The 23,839-nt window shown below is 37.4% G+C and overlaps 1 protein-coding gene across 1 annotated transcript in view; it reads right to left on the bottom strand.

Moving 5' to 3' along the window:
- Positions 1-23,839, bottom strand: part of ITGA2 (integrin subunit alpha 2) — a 106,167-nt gene that overhangs the window by 41,946 nt on the left and 40,382 nt on the right. Inside the window, exons 3-13 of the mRNA XM_032851455.1 lie at positions 22,649-22,758; positions 19,883-19,974; positions 16,675-16,789; positions 16,384-16,511; positions 13,384-13,532; positions 8,882-9,032; positions 8,464-8,629; positions 6,388-6,464; positions 4,330-4,468; positions 2,744-2,889; positions 389-532 (exon numbers count right to left, since the gene is read on the bottom strand). Coding sequence (XP_032707346.1) covers positions 389-532; positions 2,744-2,889; positions 4,330-4,468; positions 6,388-6,464; positions 8,464-8,629; positions 8,882-9,032; positions 13,384-13,532; positions 16,384-16,511; positions 16,675-16,789; positions 19,883-19,974; positions 22,649-22,758 — 1,417 coding nt within the window. The remainder of the gene's footprint in view (positions 1-388; positions 533-2,743; positions 2,890-4,329; positions 4,469-6,387; positions 6,465-8,463; positions 8,630-8,881; positions 9,033-13,383; positions 13,533-16,383; positions 16,512-16,674; positions 16,790-19,882; positions 19,975-22,648; positions 22,759-23,839) is intronic.

Here is a 23,839-nt window from a genome sequence, read left to right as displayed (position 1 = left end):
AAAATGTTAATAAGATAGTTTGTTCTGTTATCATGATCTCTTCACAGTGAAGAAGAATAATTGAAGGAGGTACTTGCAGACTACACCGATGTCTGCATGCACACACATTTCAAAAATGACAGTACTTTTGGGATATATATATTATATTCAAAGGCCTTTCATGGAAAACAGCAGTGCACTATACATTAAGCTCTTTCTCTAAGGGTTACACTTTTTAATGTGATTTTTAAAGTGATAAATTAATGGTTACATCCTCAAAATGATGCAATATAAACCAAACTACATATGAAAATCATTCAATAATTCTTCATTCTGCAAAAATGCAGATTAACTTTGTTTACCAATACTGAAGCAAATTAAACTAGGTCGGTTTAATGCTTTTTCTTACCCTTGTGATGGTAAACAGGTAAACTCTTCCTTCCTCTTTCTTTAGGTCATTCATGTACATTGGTGCACCCACCAAGAGCACATCTGTAATGGTGTCTTTATTCACGTCGACCGAACATAGCACGCTACCAAAATAGGAGCCGATCTGGAATGAGAAAGCATATTCACTTTAGGATTTGTAGGATGCATATACTTTAGGGTTTTTTTTAAGATTTTATTTATTTGACAAAAATAGAGATCCCAAGTAGGCACAGAAGCGGGCAGAGAGAGGAGGAAGCAGGCTCCCTGCTGAGCAGATTCCAGGACCCTGAGATCATGACCTGAGCCAAAGGCAGAGGCTCAACCCAAGGACACATATACTCCTAATGGTACACTGAACTTTCATTTACTCATTCAATAAACAAAAATCGAGTGCTTACTACCTATAAAGTGCTAGAAACATTAAGATGGACAACCTAGTCCCCTTTCTCAGGTTGTATCATGATAGAGCACTTGGTGGCTAAACCTTAGTGGGCACACAAATCACCAAGAACAGGTATTTATTTACTTATTTAAAATTTTAAAAGATTTTATTTATTTATTTGACACAGAGAGTAAGAGCACCAGCAGGAGTAGCAGGCAGAGGGAGAAGGCGAAGCAGGCTCCCCAAGGAGTAGGAAGCCTGACTCGGGACCCCATCCCAGGACTCTGGGATCATGACCTGAGCCGAAGGCAGTTGCTTAACCAACTGAGCCACTCAGGCGCCCCAAGAATGGGTCTTTAAAATACATATTCTGGAGACTATTTCCAGAAACTCTGACTGCATGCCATCCAGAAAACAGTATTTTAGATAAGCACTCCAGGTGTCCTGAGGCTGGGGGGAGTCAAAGACCACATTTAAAAGAGAAACACTTGAAAGGTCGGTGAGGTGTGCTGTACAGAAAGGCAGGAAGGAAGAGGGAAGTGGGACAAGTGCCCATGCTGTGTGGTGAGGTACGTTCTCCAGAGGCAAGGGCCAGCTGCTGTGTGAGCAGAGTGCAGAGTAGCCAGGAGGGCTCAGAAAAGTTAAACGTCCTTTAAATGGCATCGTAAAAATCAAGGAGTTTTCTAGGTAGAGAAGAGCAGGCAAGCACGTGTAATGGAACTGTCCGTGGCATGATCTTGGACAGGAGGGAAGTTCTCAGATGAGTGGAACACGGGACCGGGAGGAGAGCCAGTGAAAGAAGAGAGGCCAGCCACCTGAACGCTTAGCGCACGCCTACGTGAATACCTCTGTGGGATTCAGAAACAGGTAAGAGAGGATTCGTTCTAGAATACAATCATCTTTTTTTCTCAAAATAAAAGCACCCTTCCTTAAAAGAGTAAAGAGGAGAGAAAAATATGTGACCGTAGCTGGCTTGTGGTCAGGGAAGTCAAAGACTTCCTTACAAAGTCTTCTTACTCCTGGAAAATCCATAGAGACAGGAGCCTCGCACTTAATCCCAGAGAAGGGAAATCTAAATGGTTGGTTTCTCGGACTCAAGGAAGGAAAATTTCTGTTGGTTGTCAGAGATCGGGGCTGCCCATTTCAAATATGCGTCAAGCCCATGGGTCAAAACTGCTTAGTAAGGAAATAGGAATCTGTCGCTGGCCTCTGCTCCAGTGGGCCGCGACTGGGAGTCATCCGTGGTTCTGACTACTGAATGGTCATGCTGAGAAGGAAGTGGCAGAAAAGTGAGTTGCTTTAATTTTAGAAACCTCAAAGCCACAGGACCCCTGTGCAGGACCAGATGTAGCAGCTCAGTCTTAACAATGCTGTACTTCTGCCTTCGCATCTGTCTTCCAGATCACCGGCTCCTAGGAGGAGCTCGCCAAGAAAGCCATGGTCAGGTGCCTGTCATTAGGATTAAATAACACCCATGGTCTATTAATCTGGGAAGTCAAAAACCTGCAGCTGGATATAGCCAAACAGCACAGGCTTTGAGGTTACACAGGACTGGGTTTTTAATGACAACTCAACCCCATGAAATCTATTTGACCTTAGGAAGGTAAACTCTCAGTAACCCGTTAGAAGAAGACAGCAGATCTCAGTATTGTGAGGATTTAAGGAATATTTTTCAAGTTTTATAGAGGATCAATTAATAAATAGTGTATTATTATTTTCAGAGGTAGAGTTCAGTGGTTCATCAGTTGTATATAACACCCGGTGCTCATCACATGTCCTGCTTAGTGCCGGTCACCCAGATGATTTAAGGAATATTCAAGTAAATACAGATCACAGAACCAGCTACAGGGTCGGCACTCAATAAATGCTGGTTTCCATTTCTACCAACTCCCACTCCCCATCTGCCCCAGTTGTCACTATGATTAATTCCACCTGCTACACAGTGGCATTTACCTGGTCACCTCGGTGAGCCTGAATAACTGTGATATTGCCATTCTCATCAACACTGTAGAGCACTATCTGGCCAGTATAATTTGCCCGAGGAGCACCGGCAACAAAGTGGATGTCTTTTCCAGTAGAAATCGCAGCCACAGAGTAACCTAGGAGAGACGTTACAGAGCAGGTACTATTGAAGAGCTCAGCCAGATAAGCTTGCAAAGTTATCAGAGATGACCAGAGGTCCCTGTGTGTGTGTGTGTGTGTGTGTGTGTGTGTGTGTAGGGGTATTAGAAGGTGTTAGAAGGACGGTCAGTAATGTTTCCTCCAGACTGAGCAGGTATTTTAATGCTGAAACACAAAGCAGTCCACTCCCTATTGTTTGCAGAGTTTTTTTCGGGGTAATTTACTGACAAAGGCAATCCGGCAGGCAGGCAGGCACAGACAAGAGAACAGCCGATCCAAAACGCTATGCAACTACTCTCCATCCCTACTCAGCCCTTCATCTCCACCCTCCAGCTTTTATGGAGCAATGGGCACAGTGGTGAGGTCACAGGGCAGTCATCTAAAGTGGTGCCCCCTGTGCCAGAGGGCTCTCTGTTGTTTATCTAAAGTGGTGGCATCTGTGCGCCAGAGAGGAGATCGACACAGAAGGCCAACGACGGGGTCAGTGTTGTCAGCTCTCCTTCACGGGGATGCACAGTTCCTCGTGGGCCCGGGCATATCACTGCAGGCACATCTTCCTTTTTTCTAAGATGAACTGCTCCTCCCCTCTGACGGGCAGCACTGCCCTGCAGAGGGGGAAACCTACCTATAAAACATCCCTAGTTTTGGGATTGTCCCATCCGCCACTCATGAACCTGGCATTGAACAAGTATTTCTTGAAATGAGTAATTACATGAATTTAAAAGGTAATAGTCATGCACCATGAAGTCAGATGGTCCCAAGTTCAAATTGTGGATTTGCCACTAAGTTGTTTATCTTTGGGAAAGTTATTAACCTTGCCGGCTCTCAAAGGTAAAATGGGGATATTATTTTCTTCAAAGGGTTTTAGGAGGATTTTTTTTTTTTTTTTTAAGTAGGCTCCATGCCCAGTGTCGGGCCCAACACAGGGCTTGAACTTGTGACCCTGAGATCAAGACCTGAACTGAGATCAAGTCAGACACTCAGCCAAAGGATGAGGCATCCAGGCATCCCTGGAAGGATTAAAATGTTTATGTAGATAGAATTGCCAGCTCAGGAACTGTCCCATAGTCAGTACTCAAAATCAGTGGCTGCTTATTATAGGAACAAAAAGACTAGGAACTCTAAAGTAATATAAAACTACCACTTACTATATTGGCTTTTAGGAACTATTTCCATTTTAGGGAAGCACAATCACAGCTGCTTGAACAGCCAGAAGAGATTGACAAGTGAAACACAGTGTGTCATTGAAGAGTTTTAGGATAAGGCCCCATTTGCAAAGTGGCAACATAAACGTGTGCAATAATTATAATAATTAGATGACACTTCAGGGCTTTGCTGAACGGATCCTGAAATTCAGCAAGGGGCTTGTTTAAAAAAGGGAACTTAAATTTGCTGAGTCAAATGCTGCTATCTCTTACCTAGATATGAACTGTGATTTTTATCTTGCAGAATTTGGTCAAAGGCTTGGTTAGGAAAGATCAAATGTCCATGAGATGTCTGCTGGACAACAGTCCCACTCCAGGCATAAGCTCCTACTGCACCCAGCATCAGAACATCCTAAAATAATTGAAAAATGAAGATCATGAGAACAAACTATCTTTAAAGCACAAGAATGTAGCATGGGCAAAGCACTGAAATAAATGACCTAGATTTAAAGAGAAATTGATGAAGTAAAATGTATATCAATGTATGTTGATGTAAGTCCATATTGTTTTAATGTATTTTGTGCTGGAAAACAAGCCTTCCCCCAGACCATGTTACTTTGATACATTCTATAGATAAATCTCTACTACACTATAGGAAGAACAAATAGCCATCTTTCAATTTCCATTCAAAGTTACACATGTGTAAATGACAAACATTTGTGAGCCTCCTGTCCCACATATCCATGAGAAAAGCTCAGGGTGGGATGTGAGGTACCCTTGAGGAGGAGAGGTGGGGCCCTAGGGGGAGGCCCTTTTCTGACCTCTTCTCAGGCCTTCTTCTATTCTATTTTCAATGCTCTTCTTCCTTCCTTTTGACTCCTTCTCAGAGGTTACTCCATCATCTATAACCTAGTCCATCTATTGGAAGATGGCACACCTACAAAAGGTAACTACAGAGTGACATTCCATCTACTTGGAGGAAGATAGACATTGGTCCGCACCAGGACAGAGTTCTCTGGACTGACTCAAAATCCAACCTGAATTGTCAAAGTTGTAAGTCATGGTAGGAGGCTGGGGTTGTCAGGATGGGATTTATTACTTTTAAGTTTTTGATTTTAGATCTCAGAAAACATCAAAGATAATGGATTTTGGTTTGAAAAATATAAGCCACTAAAAATAAAGCAAATAGGAAAATGTGTCCCATTTTGAGGACAAGAGACCATGAAATTGTGTGAATGACTGTCATAAATTTGGGATTCCACATCAAGGGTACAAGAAGGGACTTCAGGAAGTGTACAAAAACCTCAGGAAGTTGTGTGCAAAATTCTCTAAGTGCAGTTTCATTTACACTCTTTCTGAGGGAAAAATCCATAATTTTTATAAGCACTCCAAATGATTGGTGATTCAAAGTTAGCTCCTTTCTTTCTAGAGAAAAAAACAAGCCATTCCTGGTCCTTCAATCAAGTCCCTTGAGTTCATACTCTTCCCTAAGCTTTTCCAGTGCCATCTCTACGCCCTTCTGCTACTCCACTGGGACCCTGAGCAGAGTTGGAACTAGAGCCCGGGGAGGTCGATGTTTATGAGAAGGAAGAATGGATTTTCTGAGCTAAGAAAGCTTCCCATCTCACGTGTTTCCTAACTCCTTACTTTTTTCACCTATCTTCTGTCTCTGCTCTTAGAAAAGAGATACTCTGGCACCTCAGAATTCAACAGTGGCAGTGATGACAAGAGTTTGTGTTTTGGTTTTTTTAGACATTTATTTATTTATTTATTTATTTATTTATTTATTTGAGAGAGAGAGAGAGAGAACGCACGCACGTATGTGCACAAGCTGGGGAAGGGGGAGAGGGAGAGAGAGAATCTCAAGCGGACGCCCTGCTTAGCAAGAGGTGGGCTCAACCCCAAGCCCCTGAGATCATGACCTGAGCCAAAATCAAGAGTCAGACCCTTAAACGACTGAGCCACCCAGGTACCCCAAGAGTTTGTGTTTTTAATAAACTTTTCCAGTAGTTAATTGATTTAAAGGAAATTCCTGCAATGATAATCTCTTGAATTAATATAGTGCCTGGCCCTTGAAGCACTCATATACTTTCTTGCATGTTAACAGTTTTTTCCATAAAAAATCCCTGTGAAACAGGGAAGGGAAGACATTATTATCCTTCATCTTTTGGATGACAAATCAGCAACACAAAGAAACTGAATGACTATGACTAGGAATCAGAACTGTTGATCACTAGATGGCTGTTTTTTCTATCCTATATATAAAGCTACTATGCCCTGAAGTGTTCAGCCAAATTGACAGCATGGCCAGAATTTATCTGATATACACACATTTTGAGGAGAGTAATCAGCACTGAATCCCACTTGTGACATTTCCATCTGGAAGTTGTCTCCTCCTTGAACAGTACCTGGGAGATGGTAATTTCAAGAATTACATCACTGCCAATTTTTAAATCAAGTTTTCAAGCACATGTGCATTCATGTACACACATGAAAACATGTGCACACGTACATATATGGACATACACACACTCACACACCCACAATGTTCTGATGTTCACTCAGAAATACAGAGCTGGCAAATTCTGGGAGGGAGAAATCACTAAGGAAGTGTTCTAACAACACCCACAAGACTTCCAAGGTAGTGTTTGAAGTTGGGGTTAATCTTGGTTATGCATTAATGTATTTATTGGTATGCGTATGATGTTCCGGATATAAAAACACTCAACATGTGGGATGAGGTAAAATAAAAACTAAAGGGATGGCCTTTTTAAATAATTATTACTCGCTAAGAAACTAAGAAACTAACTGAATTTTTGCTTTTAAATATTGGTACTAATAAGTACACACATATCTCAGTGTAGTTGGAAGATGTGCAGAGAAAACCAAACAGAGATATTTGTGTTAGTCTTCAGGATCCTGGATTCAAGACTGAGTAGGAATTTTATCAATTGGGAAGTTTGTCCTATTTCTACATATGTGCTTGCCTCTGATGCTGAAATCGTAGGATTCGATTAGTATTCACTTTCCATACTGTGTGGTCAAAATGGTTACATTTCATTATTTTTCACAAAAAGGAATAAATTCCTGGACTACCACTTGGATATAGAGAGTGATACAGATAATGTATGCCATAGAACATAGTCACTTTTTAGAAGATATAATAATTTACACAGGATGAGTAGAGATAATTTTTTTCAAGATTTTATTTTTAAGTAATCGCTACATCCAGCATGGGGCTCGAACTCAACCCCAAGATCAAGAGTTGCATGCTCCATGGACCAAGCCAGCCAGGTGCCCCAAGATAATTTTCAATAAGGTAGACCAGTGCTTCCCCAAAAGCCAAAATAGCAAATAAGACACAAAACCATTTCTAATTAGCATTTAGTTTGCACTGTGATTACTCATGTACTCATGTTCATACCACTACAAGCAAGCATAAGTCATGCCATAAGTAGCCAAATAATTTTATATTATCTCAGGGCACATTAGATTTTGATAATGATTTCAACAACTTAGAGGTACCATCAGATGTTTAAAGAAGAAGTAATATTTTTTTGGGTAGAAGTTGCCAGTAGATAATCAGGAGGTGAAGATAAGACTAAGGTATGAATGCTTAATTTATGCAATGTCCTTGGACCCAGCTTCTGAAAGAGCACCGGACCTATAGTGGGTACTCAATAAATCAGGCTCTTTATTACTGAGAGTTATTTCAGTTAACCACCAGGAACCAGAATTTGGGTCATGTGGGACTTTTTACCAACTGGAAAGTGTGTTCCATATAGTGAGTTCTTGAACATGTGGTATTTCTACACTTCCAAGACCATTAAAGTAAATTATTGTAGATCTGGTAAATAACATGTTTCCTTGAAATCCAAACTATTAAAAATCCTCACTATGTTTTTCTAATTTTAAAAGTATACATGTTTGTTGTAAATGAATTTAAGAATTTCAGAAATCCTATAACAGTATAAAAAGGTAAAACTTTTATGATTATAAAAACTATGTGGGGTAAAAATGTAAAACTGTACATTTATAATAGATATCACTAACTTGCCTTCCCCCCAAAGCTATATAATTTATAATCTTATCAATAGTGTATGAACTTCTTTGCTTCCCCATAATATCTCCAAGATTATATATTACTAATCTTCACTATCTTTTAGGCACAAATTAATATTAACTTATAATTTAAAATAATTACTGAAATAGGGAATATTTTCTTATGTTTATTAGCCATTTGTATCTTATCTTTTATGAACAACTCATTCATGTTCTCTATTTTTCTTACTGATTCATAGGAGTTCTTTTCATATAAGGTATACAAGTTAACATTAAAAGAGCAAGAATACAGCAATAAAATCAAGAATTCTTGAAAAAAGTTTTTGAAAGATGGAGTTCTTTTACCTTCAATGCTAAAAATTTGTTCTCCTAGTGTCCCAGCCTTTTCTAGTAGAGCTGCTTCATCAGACACGTTGAAAAAATATCTTTCTGTTGGAATACTGGCAATTGCTTTAATTTCTTTTATTAAATTTTTAGTATCAAGTGCATTTCTGTTTAAGTACCCAAGAACCTTAAAAATAGAGGAGGAGAGGAAAAAAGTCATTATAGCTGCACTCCAATATTCCTACTAGCACTTTCTAATATTTATTTCTGAACACAACGGTACCTCTGGAGAAGTAAATCCAAACCCATGAGACATGGTGAAAATCTTTTCTATAAAGCTGTGAGCACCAAATGAGAAAGAAAGTGCAGTCTTGGGAAGTGATGTTATAAATGAGCACGTACCCATGAACTGAAAGAACTAAAAAGAAAAGCTACTTACTGCTATGCCAAACCTCAGTATATTGTCTTTGTTGCATTGATCAATCACAGCCTTCAACATTGAACCATCATGTGATTCGCCATCAGTTACAACCACCATGACTTTGGTAGCACCCGGTCGTCCTCCCGCAGCAGCCGCATAAGCAGAATCTCTGTGGCAGATGAGATTAAAGACTCACTATCAAAAGATGAAGCTAATATGTGGGCCTCTGGTTAGAAATATAAATGTGAGGCTAACTTCTTTGAGCATGACCTACTGGGACTTAGAATTTCTCTCTATGTCAGGTCTGGTGACATATTTACCTACATTCTCTTTGCAGCTTATAGGGAAATATATATAAATTTTGCTTAGCATTAACAATAATTTCCGTAGTTTCTATGGCATGCATGTGTGTGTGTGTGTGTGTGTGTGTGTGTGTGTGTGTACTGACATCAAGAATCCTTAGAATTCTCTTCTGATAACAAAATTCAATTCATTAATACTAATCAACAGAGCAAAGATAGTCCTGTTACCAGTTTTACTCACTGGATCTGCATTTACTTTCTCAATATGAAACTGTTTTTTTTTTTTAAGTGATAAATATATTTGGTCAAAGAATTTCAAAGCATTTGGAAAGGCCAAGTCACTGTTCCAAAGGTAACTACCTTTATCTGTTTATGTTTCCTTATAGAAAACATTTTATTGAGATGTATATGCATAATCTACTCCTCAAATATTCCTGCAAATGGGGCCATAGTCTGTACAGTTATTTTTCATTTTTTTAAAGACTTTATTCATCTGAGAGAGAGAGAGCACAAGCAGGGGGAGCAGCAGAGGGAGAGGGAGAAGTGGGGCTCCTGCTGAGCAAGGAGCCTGATGCAGGACTGGATTCCAGGACCCTGGGATCATGACCTGAGCCGAAGGCAGACATTTAAACGACAGAGCCACCCAGGTGCCCTTATAGAGTTATTTCTCATTTGATGGAGATCTTTCCACAGAGGCATATACAAAGTGCTCTTTCTCTCTCTCTTTAAAAGTTTTTATTTATTTTATTTGAGAGAAAGAGCAAGAGAGAGTGTACAAACAGGGAGGTGGAAAGGGGCAGAGGGAAAAGGAGAAGCAGACACCCCAGTAAGCAGGGAGCCTGATGTAGGACTCGATCCCAGGGCCTTGAGATCCTGACCTGACTGAGCCACCCAGGTGCCCCCAAAGCTCTCCTTTTTAATGGCTGCATAATATTTCATCATATGGGGATAGCCATAGTTTAACCAATTCTCCATTATTGCGCATTTAGGCCATTTTGAGTTTTACAAGTAATGCTGTAATAAATGTCCTTGTGTAGATATCTTGGCATACTTTTCCAAATGTATCAGTAGGATAAAATCTTAGTAGTGAAATTATTGGGAAAAAAATTTACACATTTCAAACTTTGAAAGATATTATAAAATTGGACTCTGAATATTTGTAGTTCCATAACGTAAAAGAATGCAAGTTTCTCCATCTCCTTTCCTTAACAATGAGGATTACTAAACTTTTAAATTGGAGACATTCTGATAAGTGAGAATATATAACTATCTTAATACGCATTTTTTTCATTATTAAGAAATAACAAACATTTTAAGTTTATTAGCCATTTGTATTTTTCTCTAAGAACTCTTGATTTTCTTTATCTTTGCCCATTTTTATTTGTATTGTTCATCATTTTCTAATTAATAAGAGCTCTTTGTTAATTAAGAAAATGATCTTTTGTCAAATATGTCACAAATATTTTCCTCAGTTCATTAATCTTTTAAATTTTAGTGGTATTACCTCTGTATATAAATTGTATATTTTAACATCAATTTCATTAGTTTTTTACGTGTGTCTTTTATCTTTGACATGGTATTTTAAAAGGACTTCTTATTTCTAGACTTGTTTCTTTAATCACCCAAGTTTCTCATAGTTCCTTAATAATTCTATTTTCTTAGATTTACATTTTTGGTACAGTTGAAATTTGTTTTGATTCAAGGAATGAGTCAGGAGTTCAGCTTTATTTTGTTTCTAGATGGGTACCCAGTTGTCCAACAACTTTTTTCCTGTCCATGGGATTCTCCTGTTGCACATTCTTTCTGGGGAATGCCCTCCATTCCTTTGGACTACCTACCACTAATATGATGACACCTTAAAGTCTACATCTATTTCCATTCATCTCTTCCATTTCAAATTTATACATTCAATGCCTGCTGAATATTTTCACCAGAATGTGTAAGGGACACTTTAATTTCAACATGTTTAAAACTGAGAATATAATTTTATTCCCTAAAACTTTCCTATCAGAATGCAGAAGTGTAGAAAAATATTTCATATTTGTCACTCAGACAAATTAGAATACAGTACTCACGTGAAGTACTTGTTGGGTGAATTATACTCTTTATGACACATGGTAGAATTCATGTATGATTATAAGATTTCTGAGGGTAGAAACTGTGCCTCATTTGTTCTGATTACCTTCAGGTCTTAGAATAATGAATCAAAACCATAGGCAGTCAATGAAATAAGGTAAATGGAAAATGGCAATATTTACTAAAAGAGTAAATTCTATCTGATATTGTAAGGAAACAGACCAAAAAAAAAAAAAAAAGGTAATTAACTTCTGGAAGGTGTGAGTAAGAAGTTAGGTGATTCTCTTAACAACAGAAAGGCTTCTATTAGCTTGGGAAATAGTGGTAAGAGTGAGATGATGGCACAGGAGAGAAAACCAAAGTTCTGAAAAGATGATAAAAGCCAAAAAAGTCCCATCATAACAGACAGTGGCTCTTCTTCTTGAGAGGAGATCTTACCAGGCCCCTGAGCTCCCTCCAGGGAAAAACATCATATCCATACTTCCTGCTGAAAACACAGGTCCTCTACCATTTGTAACTCCTTCTAGGCCATTTTCTATGTCAACCTACTTTTCCTCTGAATTTAATTTACTAGGCCATAAAGGGCACTTTGCCAGATGGCAACTGACCTATTGACTGGCCACAGCCTGTGAGAGGGTGTGGCCCCAAAAAAACATCTCAGTAGGGACAATAAAGATTAACCAAACCAATCCACTTGTGGGAAATCCACTTTTGAAACATATAGGGAAAGTCACCAATTGATAAGAAACAGCAACTAGAATATACACCCAGATAAAAGGAGGACCAGATACAATAGGAAATACAGAAATAGAAAAGACAGGATGTGGTGACTGACCAGATCTGTGCTACTAAGGAAGAACAAAAAGAATAAAGAAAACCATCAAGTGCTTACTTTGAATGACTGGGGGGAAAAGGCAGTAGCATGAATCAAAATGGAAAAGTTGTGAGCTTGGGTAGGGAAAAGACTAAGGCTGTTTTAGGATGTATTGAATTTGATAAGTGAGCCAACACTCCAAATTAAAAATATCCAGCATTAGCTGGATGCCTGTGTGAATTTCGGTTCGAGTTCAGAGCTGGCCACAGAGTAATGCGGTGACCCACACAGGGCTAATGGAGATGCCATGAGAGTGGAGAAAATGCCCAAGAGTAAAGGGAGATTTAAAAAAAAAAAAAAAAAAAAGAAGGCTCTGTTTAGTGAAGAAAAAATAGGGAAAGGAGCCAATGAACCGGCAAAATTGTTGACAAAAAGTTGGCAGGGATTCCAAAAGTCTGTGATATCAGAGCAACCGGGGTTGAAATAGTAGTGTGTGCTCATCAGCAGCAAATGGTAGGGGAAGCTTAAGAGGATGAGGTCTGAGGCAGGACCACTGGCACTGGGTTGCTGGCTGATGAAGAGGCCCACATTTACTTGGTGGCAAGCCAAGGTCTCAAGGAAGTGGAGGGAGGGAGTAAAGACAATTTTTCAAGGAGTATGGTAGTGGAAGGAAGAAATGCACAACATGATGACAAAGGCAGAAAGTAGGCTTAAGGGAAAGTGAAGTTACTGTTCTCATTTATTTTTTAAGAATAGGAGAATCTTTAGCATTTTTTGTAAAAGTATGTGATTAAAACAGAGTAAAGATGAATGCAGGAGCACTGAGAAAATAGAGAAACTGAGCTAAAAATTAAGAGTGTTATATAGTTGTAACATTCACGTTGCCCCAGATGGTAATAAGCATAGTGAACCCATTCAATGCAGACTCCTAGGTCATTAACATTAAAGATTCTATGACCCTTCTCAATATGCATGAAGTGGTCCATTAGTTCAAGTCATCTGTGGCCTTGGTAAATATTAACAAATAATTGCAGATTGCTTCATTTCCTACTTAACCTAAGGTCTTTTAATGTCATTTCATCTACTTCATATAAAATCTTTTAAAAAAAATCCTGGAATACCTTATCAAAGTCCTAGAGATCAAAGATTTTAAAATTTCATTTCCTATTGCCTTCTCAAAGTGTTCAAGTGAGAGAATGTTCGAACTTTTTTTATTACTTCTGACAAGTGTAAGTACCAGGTACATTATTTTTGTCTTTTTTTCTTCTTTCTCACTTACAAGCTCTTCTATTTTATCAAAATATTGGGCTCTTAGGATCATAACTTACTTCGCATACTGAATTGCTTTGAATGTATTTGTGAGGTCTCCGCCATATTGGTATGTCTGGGATGTTGCTTCAATCATTTCAGCTTTGGTTTTGAAAGTGTTCAGGTTAAATACAACTCTTGGTTCATTGGCATACTGAATTAATCCCACCTTCAAGAAAGCAGAAGTTCATTAAAGGTTTGTCATCAGGTTCTAGGTAATTTCTAATTAACCACTACAATCAAAATCAAAAGTGCATCTGGATATGGATAGTATAAGGGAATCATTTCCCATTTTGTTCTTAAGAAGAGTTATTTTTCTTCCAATGGAATGACTTCTTTGTTAGAGGCTATCAGTATAGAGCAGTAGTACTTGTTGATAAGCAAGATGATGTCCTATCTGGCATAATTTGGTTCTCAAGAGTAATAATAACAGCTTTTCAACTATACATCTATCTATATCTTATAGATTATCTAGTAACAGATTTTAAAGCACTGTCTTATATTTTAATATGGATAATATTCAAGTTCATAAGATTAAAATGATATAACCTTTCTACTTAACAATGGATACAAGCATGTAAACAATTATAAGCCGTCACAGATGGAAGATAACGATCATCAACTGAGAATAGTTGCATATCAAACACAGAATTAGACTTGAATACAAAAAAAAAAGAAAAATGAGTGAGCTAATCAACACAGTCAATTTGGATGTATTTATTGTTCTGGATTTCCTCTAATCACAGACTTCAGCAACTTTGGAAGCAAACATGGAAGTTTCTGGCCTTCAGAGAAAATGCCATTAGAGAGAATCTTATTTGAGACATCTGACAGACAGAACAACTTCTGAACAAGATGCTGAGGCACATTTGCTAATCCTTTAAATCAAGAAGGCCAAACACTTCTATTAGCATCCTTGTTCTCAGCGCTGAAATCATTCTCTATGCCTAGGAGTTGGGGGCTTTCAGAACAGGAAGTGGCCATAGGAGATCAGTGGTAAAAAGGTCTCTAAAATAGAGGTCAGTACGTAAGGAAGGGGCAAGGCCCGGATTTCTGAGTTCAATCAGCTACTTTTGTTAGGAAGCATATCAAATAGGCACTGGGAAGATGTGAAAAATATGACATTGCTGAAGTCCTCTCTTTAGGATAGGAGGTAAGACTTGGGAGAGAGGATGGATCAAAAATAATTTTAAGGATTTAAAAGCCTAAGATGAGAAGATGTTAGTAACTGCCATAACAGCCCCAGAACTTCTGTGTGAGAAAGGGGAATGATGACTAGAAGACTTAAAGGAATGTAGTATTTTAGGACTTACAGAAAGGCCAAATTTAGAATAGAAGAAAAAGAGACTTTGTAAAGTGCCTCTAGAGATTAAGACGATGCATTGGGGGAGAAAGATGAGAAGAGGAAGACCATAATTTCTGTTCAAGAGACCATTAAATACAGTAAATTTAGTTATGGGGGTAATCCATTTAGAGACAGATATTTATGAAAACTTCTCTTCTTATGGGTCTTAACATAATGCTATACAGAAATCAGTGCTATACGTAGTCTTTTTTTTTTTTAAGATTTTATTTATTTCCACACACTCACGCGTGAGAGAGAGACCATGAGCTGGGGGAGGGGCAAAGGGAGAGGGATAAGGAGACTCCCTGCTGAGCATGGAGCTTGCTATGGGGCTTGATGGGGTGGGGCTCGATCCCAGGACCATAAGATCATGACCTGAGCTGAAGTCAGACACTTAACTGAGTCATCCAGATGCCCCCATACCTAGTCTTATTTACAGAATTTTCTGGTAAAAGCCCACAGTGAAACCTCCAAAGTTTCAGTGGACATTAGTGTCCTTTTGGTACTAAGAAGCAATGTCAATGGAAAAAAACATATAAAAATATTTTGTAGTACTGTATAGGAAGACAGAAAATCAAATTTCAATATAGTTAACTGCGAAGAATTGAAGGGAAAATATTCCAACAATTGTTACTAGATGTTGGACACTAAGGCATCAGATGACAGGAACAACCCAAGAACTTCCACAGGTTACTGTGAACTGGTCCTTGTTGATATTGGTTCAATGTGCTTCTACAACCAGAATGAGCCATGAAATGGCAAATCCAATAAAAAAGAAAGAGAAAAGACCCAGAACCTTAACAATAAATGCTATTCAGTTTTATTAAAGCAGGAAGCTTCTGTTCCTGTGGATACCACCTATCTCAAGAAGATAGAAAAGAAAATTAAAGACTTGTTAAAACACAGGTAGCTACACAAAACTATTGAAAGACTTGTCCTGCATAAAAAAGGAAGGACAGACTAAAATATGATAAAAGACTAAAAAATAATAAAAGATAGGATTACACTATCTATGGACTTCTTTATAAAAATCCCAGAATTCAAGGACAATTGTCAATTGCCAGCAAACAATACATAAAAGAAATTAATAATTAGTCTAAGTGGCTTTCAAGAAAAAAAATACATAACTGGATTTCAAAATCTATTAATAAATTCATGAGTTATAGGAGGGAAAAATAAGCAACTAAAGAGAATTAAAATGCTATATCCCAGGGGTATCTGAGTGTCTCAGTCAGTTAAGCATCTGACTCTTGATTTCAGCTTAGGTCATGATCTCTCAGGGTTGTGAGATCGAGCTCCACGTCAGGCTTTGTGCTGGGTGTGGAGCCTGCTTGAGATTCTCTATCTCCCTCTCTGTTCCTCCCCTCATTACTCTCTCTCTCTCTCTCTCTCTCTCACACACACACACACACACACACACACACACTGCTATATCCTGCATCCAATGCTTGCATTAGAAAAAGAAATCTAAAATCTCAAAGACCAGCATGGCTCAAAGTCATAGAACAACTCAATGTTTCAACTGAGAACAACAAGGTTCAATTAACAGTCAAGATGACCGTTAAATGCATTTAATATAGGGATCTGACAAATGCAAAAATGAAGACCTCAAATCTAATCATATTTTCTCAGAAAGAAAGCTGTGGGTTAGTGTATGTATTATTCAAATCCATACCTGTGTTTTTTTGGGGCCTATATCCAGGCCTTGGACAAATTTTTCCAAAAAATTCTTTACTGCTTCCCAGGGATAAATACTGTTTGATTCATCACATACAACCACAACATCTATGAGGGAAGGGCAGGCTACAGAGGAAAAGAGGAAAGAAACAGATTTCCATGGGTAATCCAGTCTTCACACTCATACGCAATTGGAACAAAGTAAAACGGACTCGAGGGTACTTGATAAATCCCACCTTCCCCCTTCACGTAAGGCATTTCTCAGACCCACTGCACATTCATCACTTACTCTGAACTGCAGGTGCAAAGCTGGTCAAGAGCTGAAAATCGGGACTGACGTCAGAACAAACCCCTGTTGTGTAATATTGACTTCCACACTGCTGTGCCCACAGGGGACCACACGTCTTCAAAGAAATGAGAGCAACGACAAAACATAGGGAAAACATGAGTCCTCTACGTCTCCATCTGTGAAACTCCGAGATCATTTCTATGGCTTTACAGGACACCAGGAATTGTAACTAAGAGGTCACAAAAAGCCTCTCAGAGAAAGTGTCTCAGAAAGAAAGAACAACCAGAAGTAAGGGAGAAAGAAGGTAGAAGGTGGACTGGGAGGCAGGTGTTGGCGGTGCAGGGAGAAGACCCTCAGGTCATCCCCAACCCCCAAGCTAGGGAAAGAGCTTTGGTCTCTCATCTTTGGTCTCTCAGTTACCTGGGCCTTGGGGGCTAAATCTGTAAATGAGGATAATCATACCTATTATCTTTTTAGGTTGCTGTAAAGATTAAGTGGGTCTGTAGATATAAAACACGTAGGACAGCATGGGGTAAATAGCAAATGGTCATAATTGTGAGCCAGCATCACTGCTATTGTTATTCTTGAACAAATATTATACCATTCATCTATACTATTATACTCTCGATATACTACCACTTGTACTATTCAGCAGAAGCCATAAACCCACAAGCTCCAGGGCCAGGCAGGAACCTAGGAGTGCTGCTGGTATAGACATCGTGATGCATGAAGAACCCAGGCCTCAAACACAGGGGCAGGCCACTATGGCCTTGCCAGATCTTTCCAATTTTCAAGGAGAGCCCAAGAGGACATTTTTTTGTGTGTGAAAATCTAGCTTTAAAAAAAAAACAACAAAACACTCTATGGGCTAAACAAACACAGTGAGGTTCCTGAACTGCCAGTTTTTAACTTTGTTCTGAAGTATTTCTTTGAGGACTTCTGATCCCTCTACTTCTACTACCTAAAATCTTCAGTCATCCAAACTGCCACTTGTCTCCCTGCCCACGCCAGACATACTACAATTCTTCATATTCCCATCAACCCAGCCCCAAATCTCTCTTTTTCAGCAGCCTTTGAATGCCAAGAACTCCTGCTTCAATTGTGATTAAACCACATGGGAAACATTATATTAAAGAATATTAAAATTTCTATATGTAAAAGGACAAAAATGGGAACAAGAAATCTAGTCAAGATCTTAAAGAGCACCTACAAAGTTTAACTTTACTTAAAGCTGTGGATCAATTATTAAAACTTAACAAAAAAGTGTGAACTTGCAAAAAGCAGTTGAAAGAATAAAAGGGAATTTATTTGACCCAGTTTAATTGTTGGTTGCTCAAAGAAAAAACAGCTGTGGTCATCTTTCATGTTCAAGGAATAAGCCATAGTTGTTCCTCCTATAAAACTGGTTCATTTTATCATGGAACACGACATCAAAAACTAATGATGTACGGTATGGTGACTAATAACATAATAAAAAAATTAAAAACTCATTCATTTTGCCAATCAGTTAGGAGACAATCACAGCTGATGCCTGTGGTTAGTTTACCGAGTAACAGATACCAATTACTGATTCCTATATCCCCATCCCCAGTTGTTTTTTTAAAATCACCTTGAAAAACAACAACTCATGAAGTAGTCAAGATTTTTGTTTGTTTGTTTTAAAAGCAATGGAAAACAGCATTTAGAAGCTGAAATTAGAATATGCCAACTGTTAATGCCAGAACTACATTCCTGCTTTAAGCCCAGAACTTAGGAAGTTTCAAAAAAATGTGATAATTGTCAGTCTTTTCCACATAATTCTTAAGAGTATCTTAAGATTTTGACCTTTTAGGTATGTAAAGGAAGCTTTGGCTTTTTTTTTTTTTTTTTCCTCTCTCTCCTTTCCTTGCTCCCTCTTCCATCCTTCTCTGATTGCTACATTGGTTGTTACTCTCTTAAATTCTCTAGCAATTTTAATTTACTTTATCTGGTTACACATTAAAAATTTTGAAGCACATCCTATAATTTTAATATTTTTAATATTAAATTTTATTATATTTTAATATTTTCCTCTTCCTGACTTTATTCAACCTTAAAAACAAATAAGCAAACAAAAAAAAAAGAGGAAGGCAACCTTATAAACACTTTGGAATATCATAAACCATGAAGATCATTGCAATATTCATTTATGTTTTGGATTACACAAATTATAAGAAATACCTGATGTCTAAATACCAATGTCAGAATACTAGTGTCTATTAATAAAAGTAGAATGACATTGTTAACAATTGATTATATTTTTAGAATAATTTGGTTATACACATAGGCTTTTAGGTAAGCATGTCAATGACATAGAAATAACTAATGTAAAGTTAAACTATTAAGCATTCTATGGCTATTTTAACAGGGTAATATAACTAGTATCATCTATGAGCTGATGAAAATGCCTAATAAGTTTGGGTTTTTATTTGCCTTCAAAATTTTTCTTGGTATGTGATGGTTTTCATTTTTTAATATAGTCAAATCTTTTCAACAATTTCCTATATTATTTCTTCTGTTAGTTCTAAGATCAGAAACTCCTCCCTCTTTCAGAAAATTTCCATTTTCTTCCAGTTTTTAGTATTAACTCTTTAATTCACTTGAAAGTATATTTGGATATACAAGTTACTAACCAATTAATTGTCCCCAGACCACTTGTTAAAGAAGGTATTTTATTGCACTGATTTGTGATGTCTTTTCACAGCATTCTAGAAAATAAATGAGAGTAAACACTAACATGAAATAGGAAGAGACCCAGACATGACTTAGATGATATCAGATTCGCCAACAGTTATAGCAAAGGATTAAAGGCAGAAATACTCTTCAGGTTTGAAATGCACTCTCTGACTTAGCAGTATCTATCTTGAATGTTCCTATGGGAAGGAGAAATGAAACCTGGAATTCTGCTATTAACAACAAATGCTAAGCATACTCTCCAAAGGCAAAGAATTGGTGTTCCTTGTGCTGCTTTTTTCTAAGATGTTTTGTGGCATTGGTTTTGCTGAATATCTGAAGAAGTCTACACATCAACAGAAGGGCATTTCATGTTGGATATCCACATTGCATGATTTATCCAAAAGCAAACTCGAACATTTAAGTATCAAGATTTGATGTGATAGGTGGGATGGTGAGAAGACCCTAACTTCATACTTTCTTGAAATGGATGAGAATTTGAAAGGTAAACACTCACGAGAAATCCTCCGGTTCCCATGTTCCTTTTGAGTGTCAAGCCAAGGCTCATGTTCGTTTTCATTTCGGTAACATTGGGAATGCTTGTGGAAGCTTTCAGAGGGAAAAAGATTTTAAAAAGTGAATAAATCTTCGTTTATTTAAACTTGTTAAAAAACCAACAAACAAACCACATGCTGATGTTTATGTGTAGCGTGTATGAATTTAGTGTCCCATATCCAGGTACTCACATTATATAATCATAGGCAAAGAAATGAGGGGCCCTCACTCATCTGGCAGTTTGTACACTTAAATGTGTGAGGTTACAGAATGTCAGATATTAGGGAATGGTGTGTGGAAAGGGTATGACTTTTAGGCATTTACATTTAAATTTTTTAAAAACAAAGTGTTGGCCAAACAAAACATATCTGAGGACACTATTTGGTCTCCGGTTTGCCAACATACTCTTTTCAAGGTCACGACAGCTCCATCTAATGTTTTATGCTGGATCAGAAAAAAAAAAAAAAAAATCCTTAAAGTGTCATCAAAAAAAGAGAAAATGCCATACAGTAGAATCTGGCCCAAAGCACTAGTGAGTGAATTTTAAAAGGAAATCGTGAGATTAACCATGTAAAATAATAAATATACTTCCCCAACCTTCTCTCTCCCACTGAACTAGGGTATCATCCACTGTAGCCATTCTTGAGCTATGGAGCATTGCAATTCTCTTCAATAGTATTATTTACTCAAGTTCTCTAATCTCTGCCAAACCAACATTGCCACTTTCATTTATCCCCCTTGACTCAGGGTGATTGTTTTATTGTTTTATTGTTGTTTTTGTTTATTGTTGTTTTATTGTTGACTCAGGGTCATTGTTTTACTGTTTTACTTCCTCCTTGTTTTCTCTTTCCCTTGTGTCTTTGAGAAGGGAGAAATCTTTCTAAGAATAATTTTCGCATAGACCAGTGATGTTAATTCCAACCACTTAATTCAATTCTTGACTAATGGTTACTCCCTTTTATCACTTCCTTCTATTCTTCCTATACACAAGATCATCTCCTTTCCATTAAGAAAATCTTCACTCAACCTGCTACTCCATGGAAATACTTTCCCAAGTCTTCACTCCGTAACTTCTAGAAATAAAGGTCTACCTTTAGTTGTAGAACTTGCTCATACCTCACAGGCTCCTAAATTCATTGTGACCTATTTCTCCCCTCAACACTACTAGATTCATACTCTAGGAAAGAAAGTTGCAAAATGTGATCTGCTGGAGTGCAGAAAGAAAATAATGAAACTGCTAGTGTATGTTTTTATTCTTTTAAATTTATTTTTTTAAACCTTATTTATTTGCTTGTTTCAAGAATAGAATTTAGTGATTTATCGCTTACATATAACGCCTCGTGTTTCTTCTTTTTTTTTAACATTTTATTTATTTATTTGACAGAGATCACAAGTAGGCAGAGAGGCAGGCAGAGAGAGAGAGGAGGAAGCAGGCTCCCCGCGGGGCAGAGAGCCCAATGAGGGACTCGATCCCAGGACTCTGGGATCATGGCCTGAGCCGAAGGCAGAGGCTTTAACGCACTGAGCCACCCAGGGGCCCCCCTTGTGCTTATTCTTATAAATTCTTTTATAATATTAAAAAATAGAAAATATATACATTGGGATGTGTTCAAAAGTTAGAGGTGATATGGTACATTGGGGTGATAAAATAAAATGTTTGAGCCATGTAATAAACCTTTGAGCATTCCCCATTAATGTGTATATTTTTATTATTTTTAGAAACATTATGCATATGTATATGTATATGTATTTATAATATGTATTACTTATGTTTTATACAGATGAGTGTTCAGAATGTTTGGAGATCATTGATCTAGTTCCTTCATTATCTCCTTGTATAAGCTGATGATTGTACTCAGTCTTTATACCCTTCAATTCCTATAGCATTTGACAGCACTGATATTCCTTCAATCCCATGTTTATTGAGCTCCTATTATATGCCAGAAATGATGCTAGTAATTTGGTACACATAGATGTGCAAGAAACATGCCCTTACTTCTAAGTATTAATCACTGTTTTTGAATCTCTACTTTCCCTTGATTCCTTTACACTGTATTTTCCTAACCCAGGCTTTAGTTCTTTAAAACTCTAAGCCTCCTCAATGCTCTTTTGTTGTTGTTGTTTTGTTTTGTTTTTATCTGATGATGATGATGATGATTTAATTGAGTAATTTTTTAGATGCACCAGGAAATATTGCATGGAAACATGACTTGTTTAGCTTTTTAGTCTTGCACCTTTAATAACTTTTGCATTAATAGAAAGCATCTGAGATATGGATAATTAAAACAGCAGTTCCAAACAATTCCAAAGTATTTCAAATAGTGACAAGAAACAAGGTTTCTCAGCATCTCCAAATGCAATATTAGTTTTGACAGGTCTATACCTAATGATTTGTTTTGAGGTGGGAGAGAGCTGTAGAGAGACTTAGATATCTGTAAATGATCAGCAAAATAATCCTAAACACTGATGGAAACCGGTCCATAGTCTGGGGGTAGATGGTCCAAGAGGCAGCACATTTCTCAGGCATCTTATTAAATCAGGTCTTTAAGCTATGTTGGAAATTTGGATCCAACTGGACCTCATATAACTAAAGATATAAAGGCAAAAAAGCTGTCTATATTTCTTTAAGACAGACTATGATTGATTTTGTTATTTTTTTTTTGCTAGAGTTATAACAAATGAGATCTTGTCATCTCTAAAAAAAATCATATTGCTAATTACCACTTACTTTCCAAATTCAGTTTTTCGCATGTAGCAGTGGACAAATCAACAGGACATTTATACACATCTCCCATTCGGTTCTTGGGAAAGCCACTCCATGGTGAACCAACCAGTAACCTAGAAATAGGAATTTTTTTCATTAGATGTAAAATGTTAGTATAGTTTCTTAAAGGTTAAAACTGGCCACAAAACAATGAAAAAGCCCTCCCACATTTAGCTCCGATTTTTAATAAGAAAGTAGTTTATATTTGTTCAGCTATAATTTATTCTTTTTCCTTTTCTCTTAGCTGATCAAGTTTCTTAAATATCTGCAGTACAATATAGAAACATAATGTAGGCCACAAATGTGACCTGCATACGTAATTTAAAATTTTCTAGTAGTCACACTAATACAATAAAAAGCCAAGGTAAAATTCACTTAAATAATACATTTTCTCTAACTTGATATATCCAAACTAGTATGCAATCATTATAAATAAAATTTATTAATGAGATATATGACATTCTTTTTTCCATACTAAGGTTTTGAAATTTAGCATTTTATACTCAGAGCACAAAGCAGTACAGAGAGCACAAATCAATATGGAAAAGTAACAGTTCAAGTGCTCTGTAGCCATGTGTGGCTAGTGGCTGCCATACTGGTCAGCACAACTTAAAAGAATGAAACAATATTAAAACCAAAAGCAAAAACTAACATTTTTTGAGTGCTTTTCTTGTCCTAAGTATTTTCATATGTTACTTTACTTGGGGAGAGGATGAGTTATCTAAGTGGTTTTACTATTTCTTGTCTATATAAGAGGATTCTTGGCAAAAACACAGAGCAAACATATGATGGAGCTTTCCTTAGGTGTAACGTGTTTGTAACCAGGACACAGGATGCAGCGGTTGGAGACTGGAGTTCACATCTTCCTTTTGGTTAGCTTAATTTCCTACAGAGCTTCTCCAACTAAAGACTAAGTGTTTCCCCATGGAGCCACTCACCTAACATTTCTGTTCACAGAAGAATAGACAGAAAGAGTCCATGTAAACAGACTGATCTTCAGAATCTATAGTAGGTTAATTACTCAGTAGTATTCAGTTACTAAGGAAGATATTTGATTCAGTGTATTTTTTCCTTGTCAGGGTTGGAAGATTAGATGAAACTTAAATTCTTTCATGAGCTTTCTGTATAAATATTTAATCACTGTTGATTAAACAA

Source organism: Lontra canadensis, unplaced genomic scaffold, assembly GCF_010015895.1.
Source record: "Lontra canadensis isolate GAN:19392208 unplaced genomic scaffold, GSC_riverotter_1.0 scaffold5, whole genome shotgun sequence".
Taxonomy (NCBI): domain Eukaryota; kingdom Metazoa; phylum Chordata; class Mammalia; order Carnivora; family Mustelidae; genus Lontra; species Lontra canadensis.
This window is presented reverse-complemented; position numbering and strand designations above follow the sequence as displayed.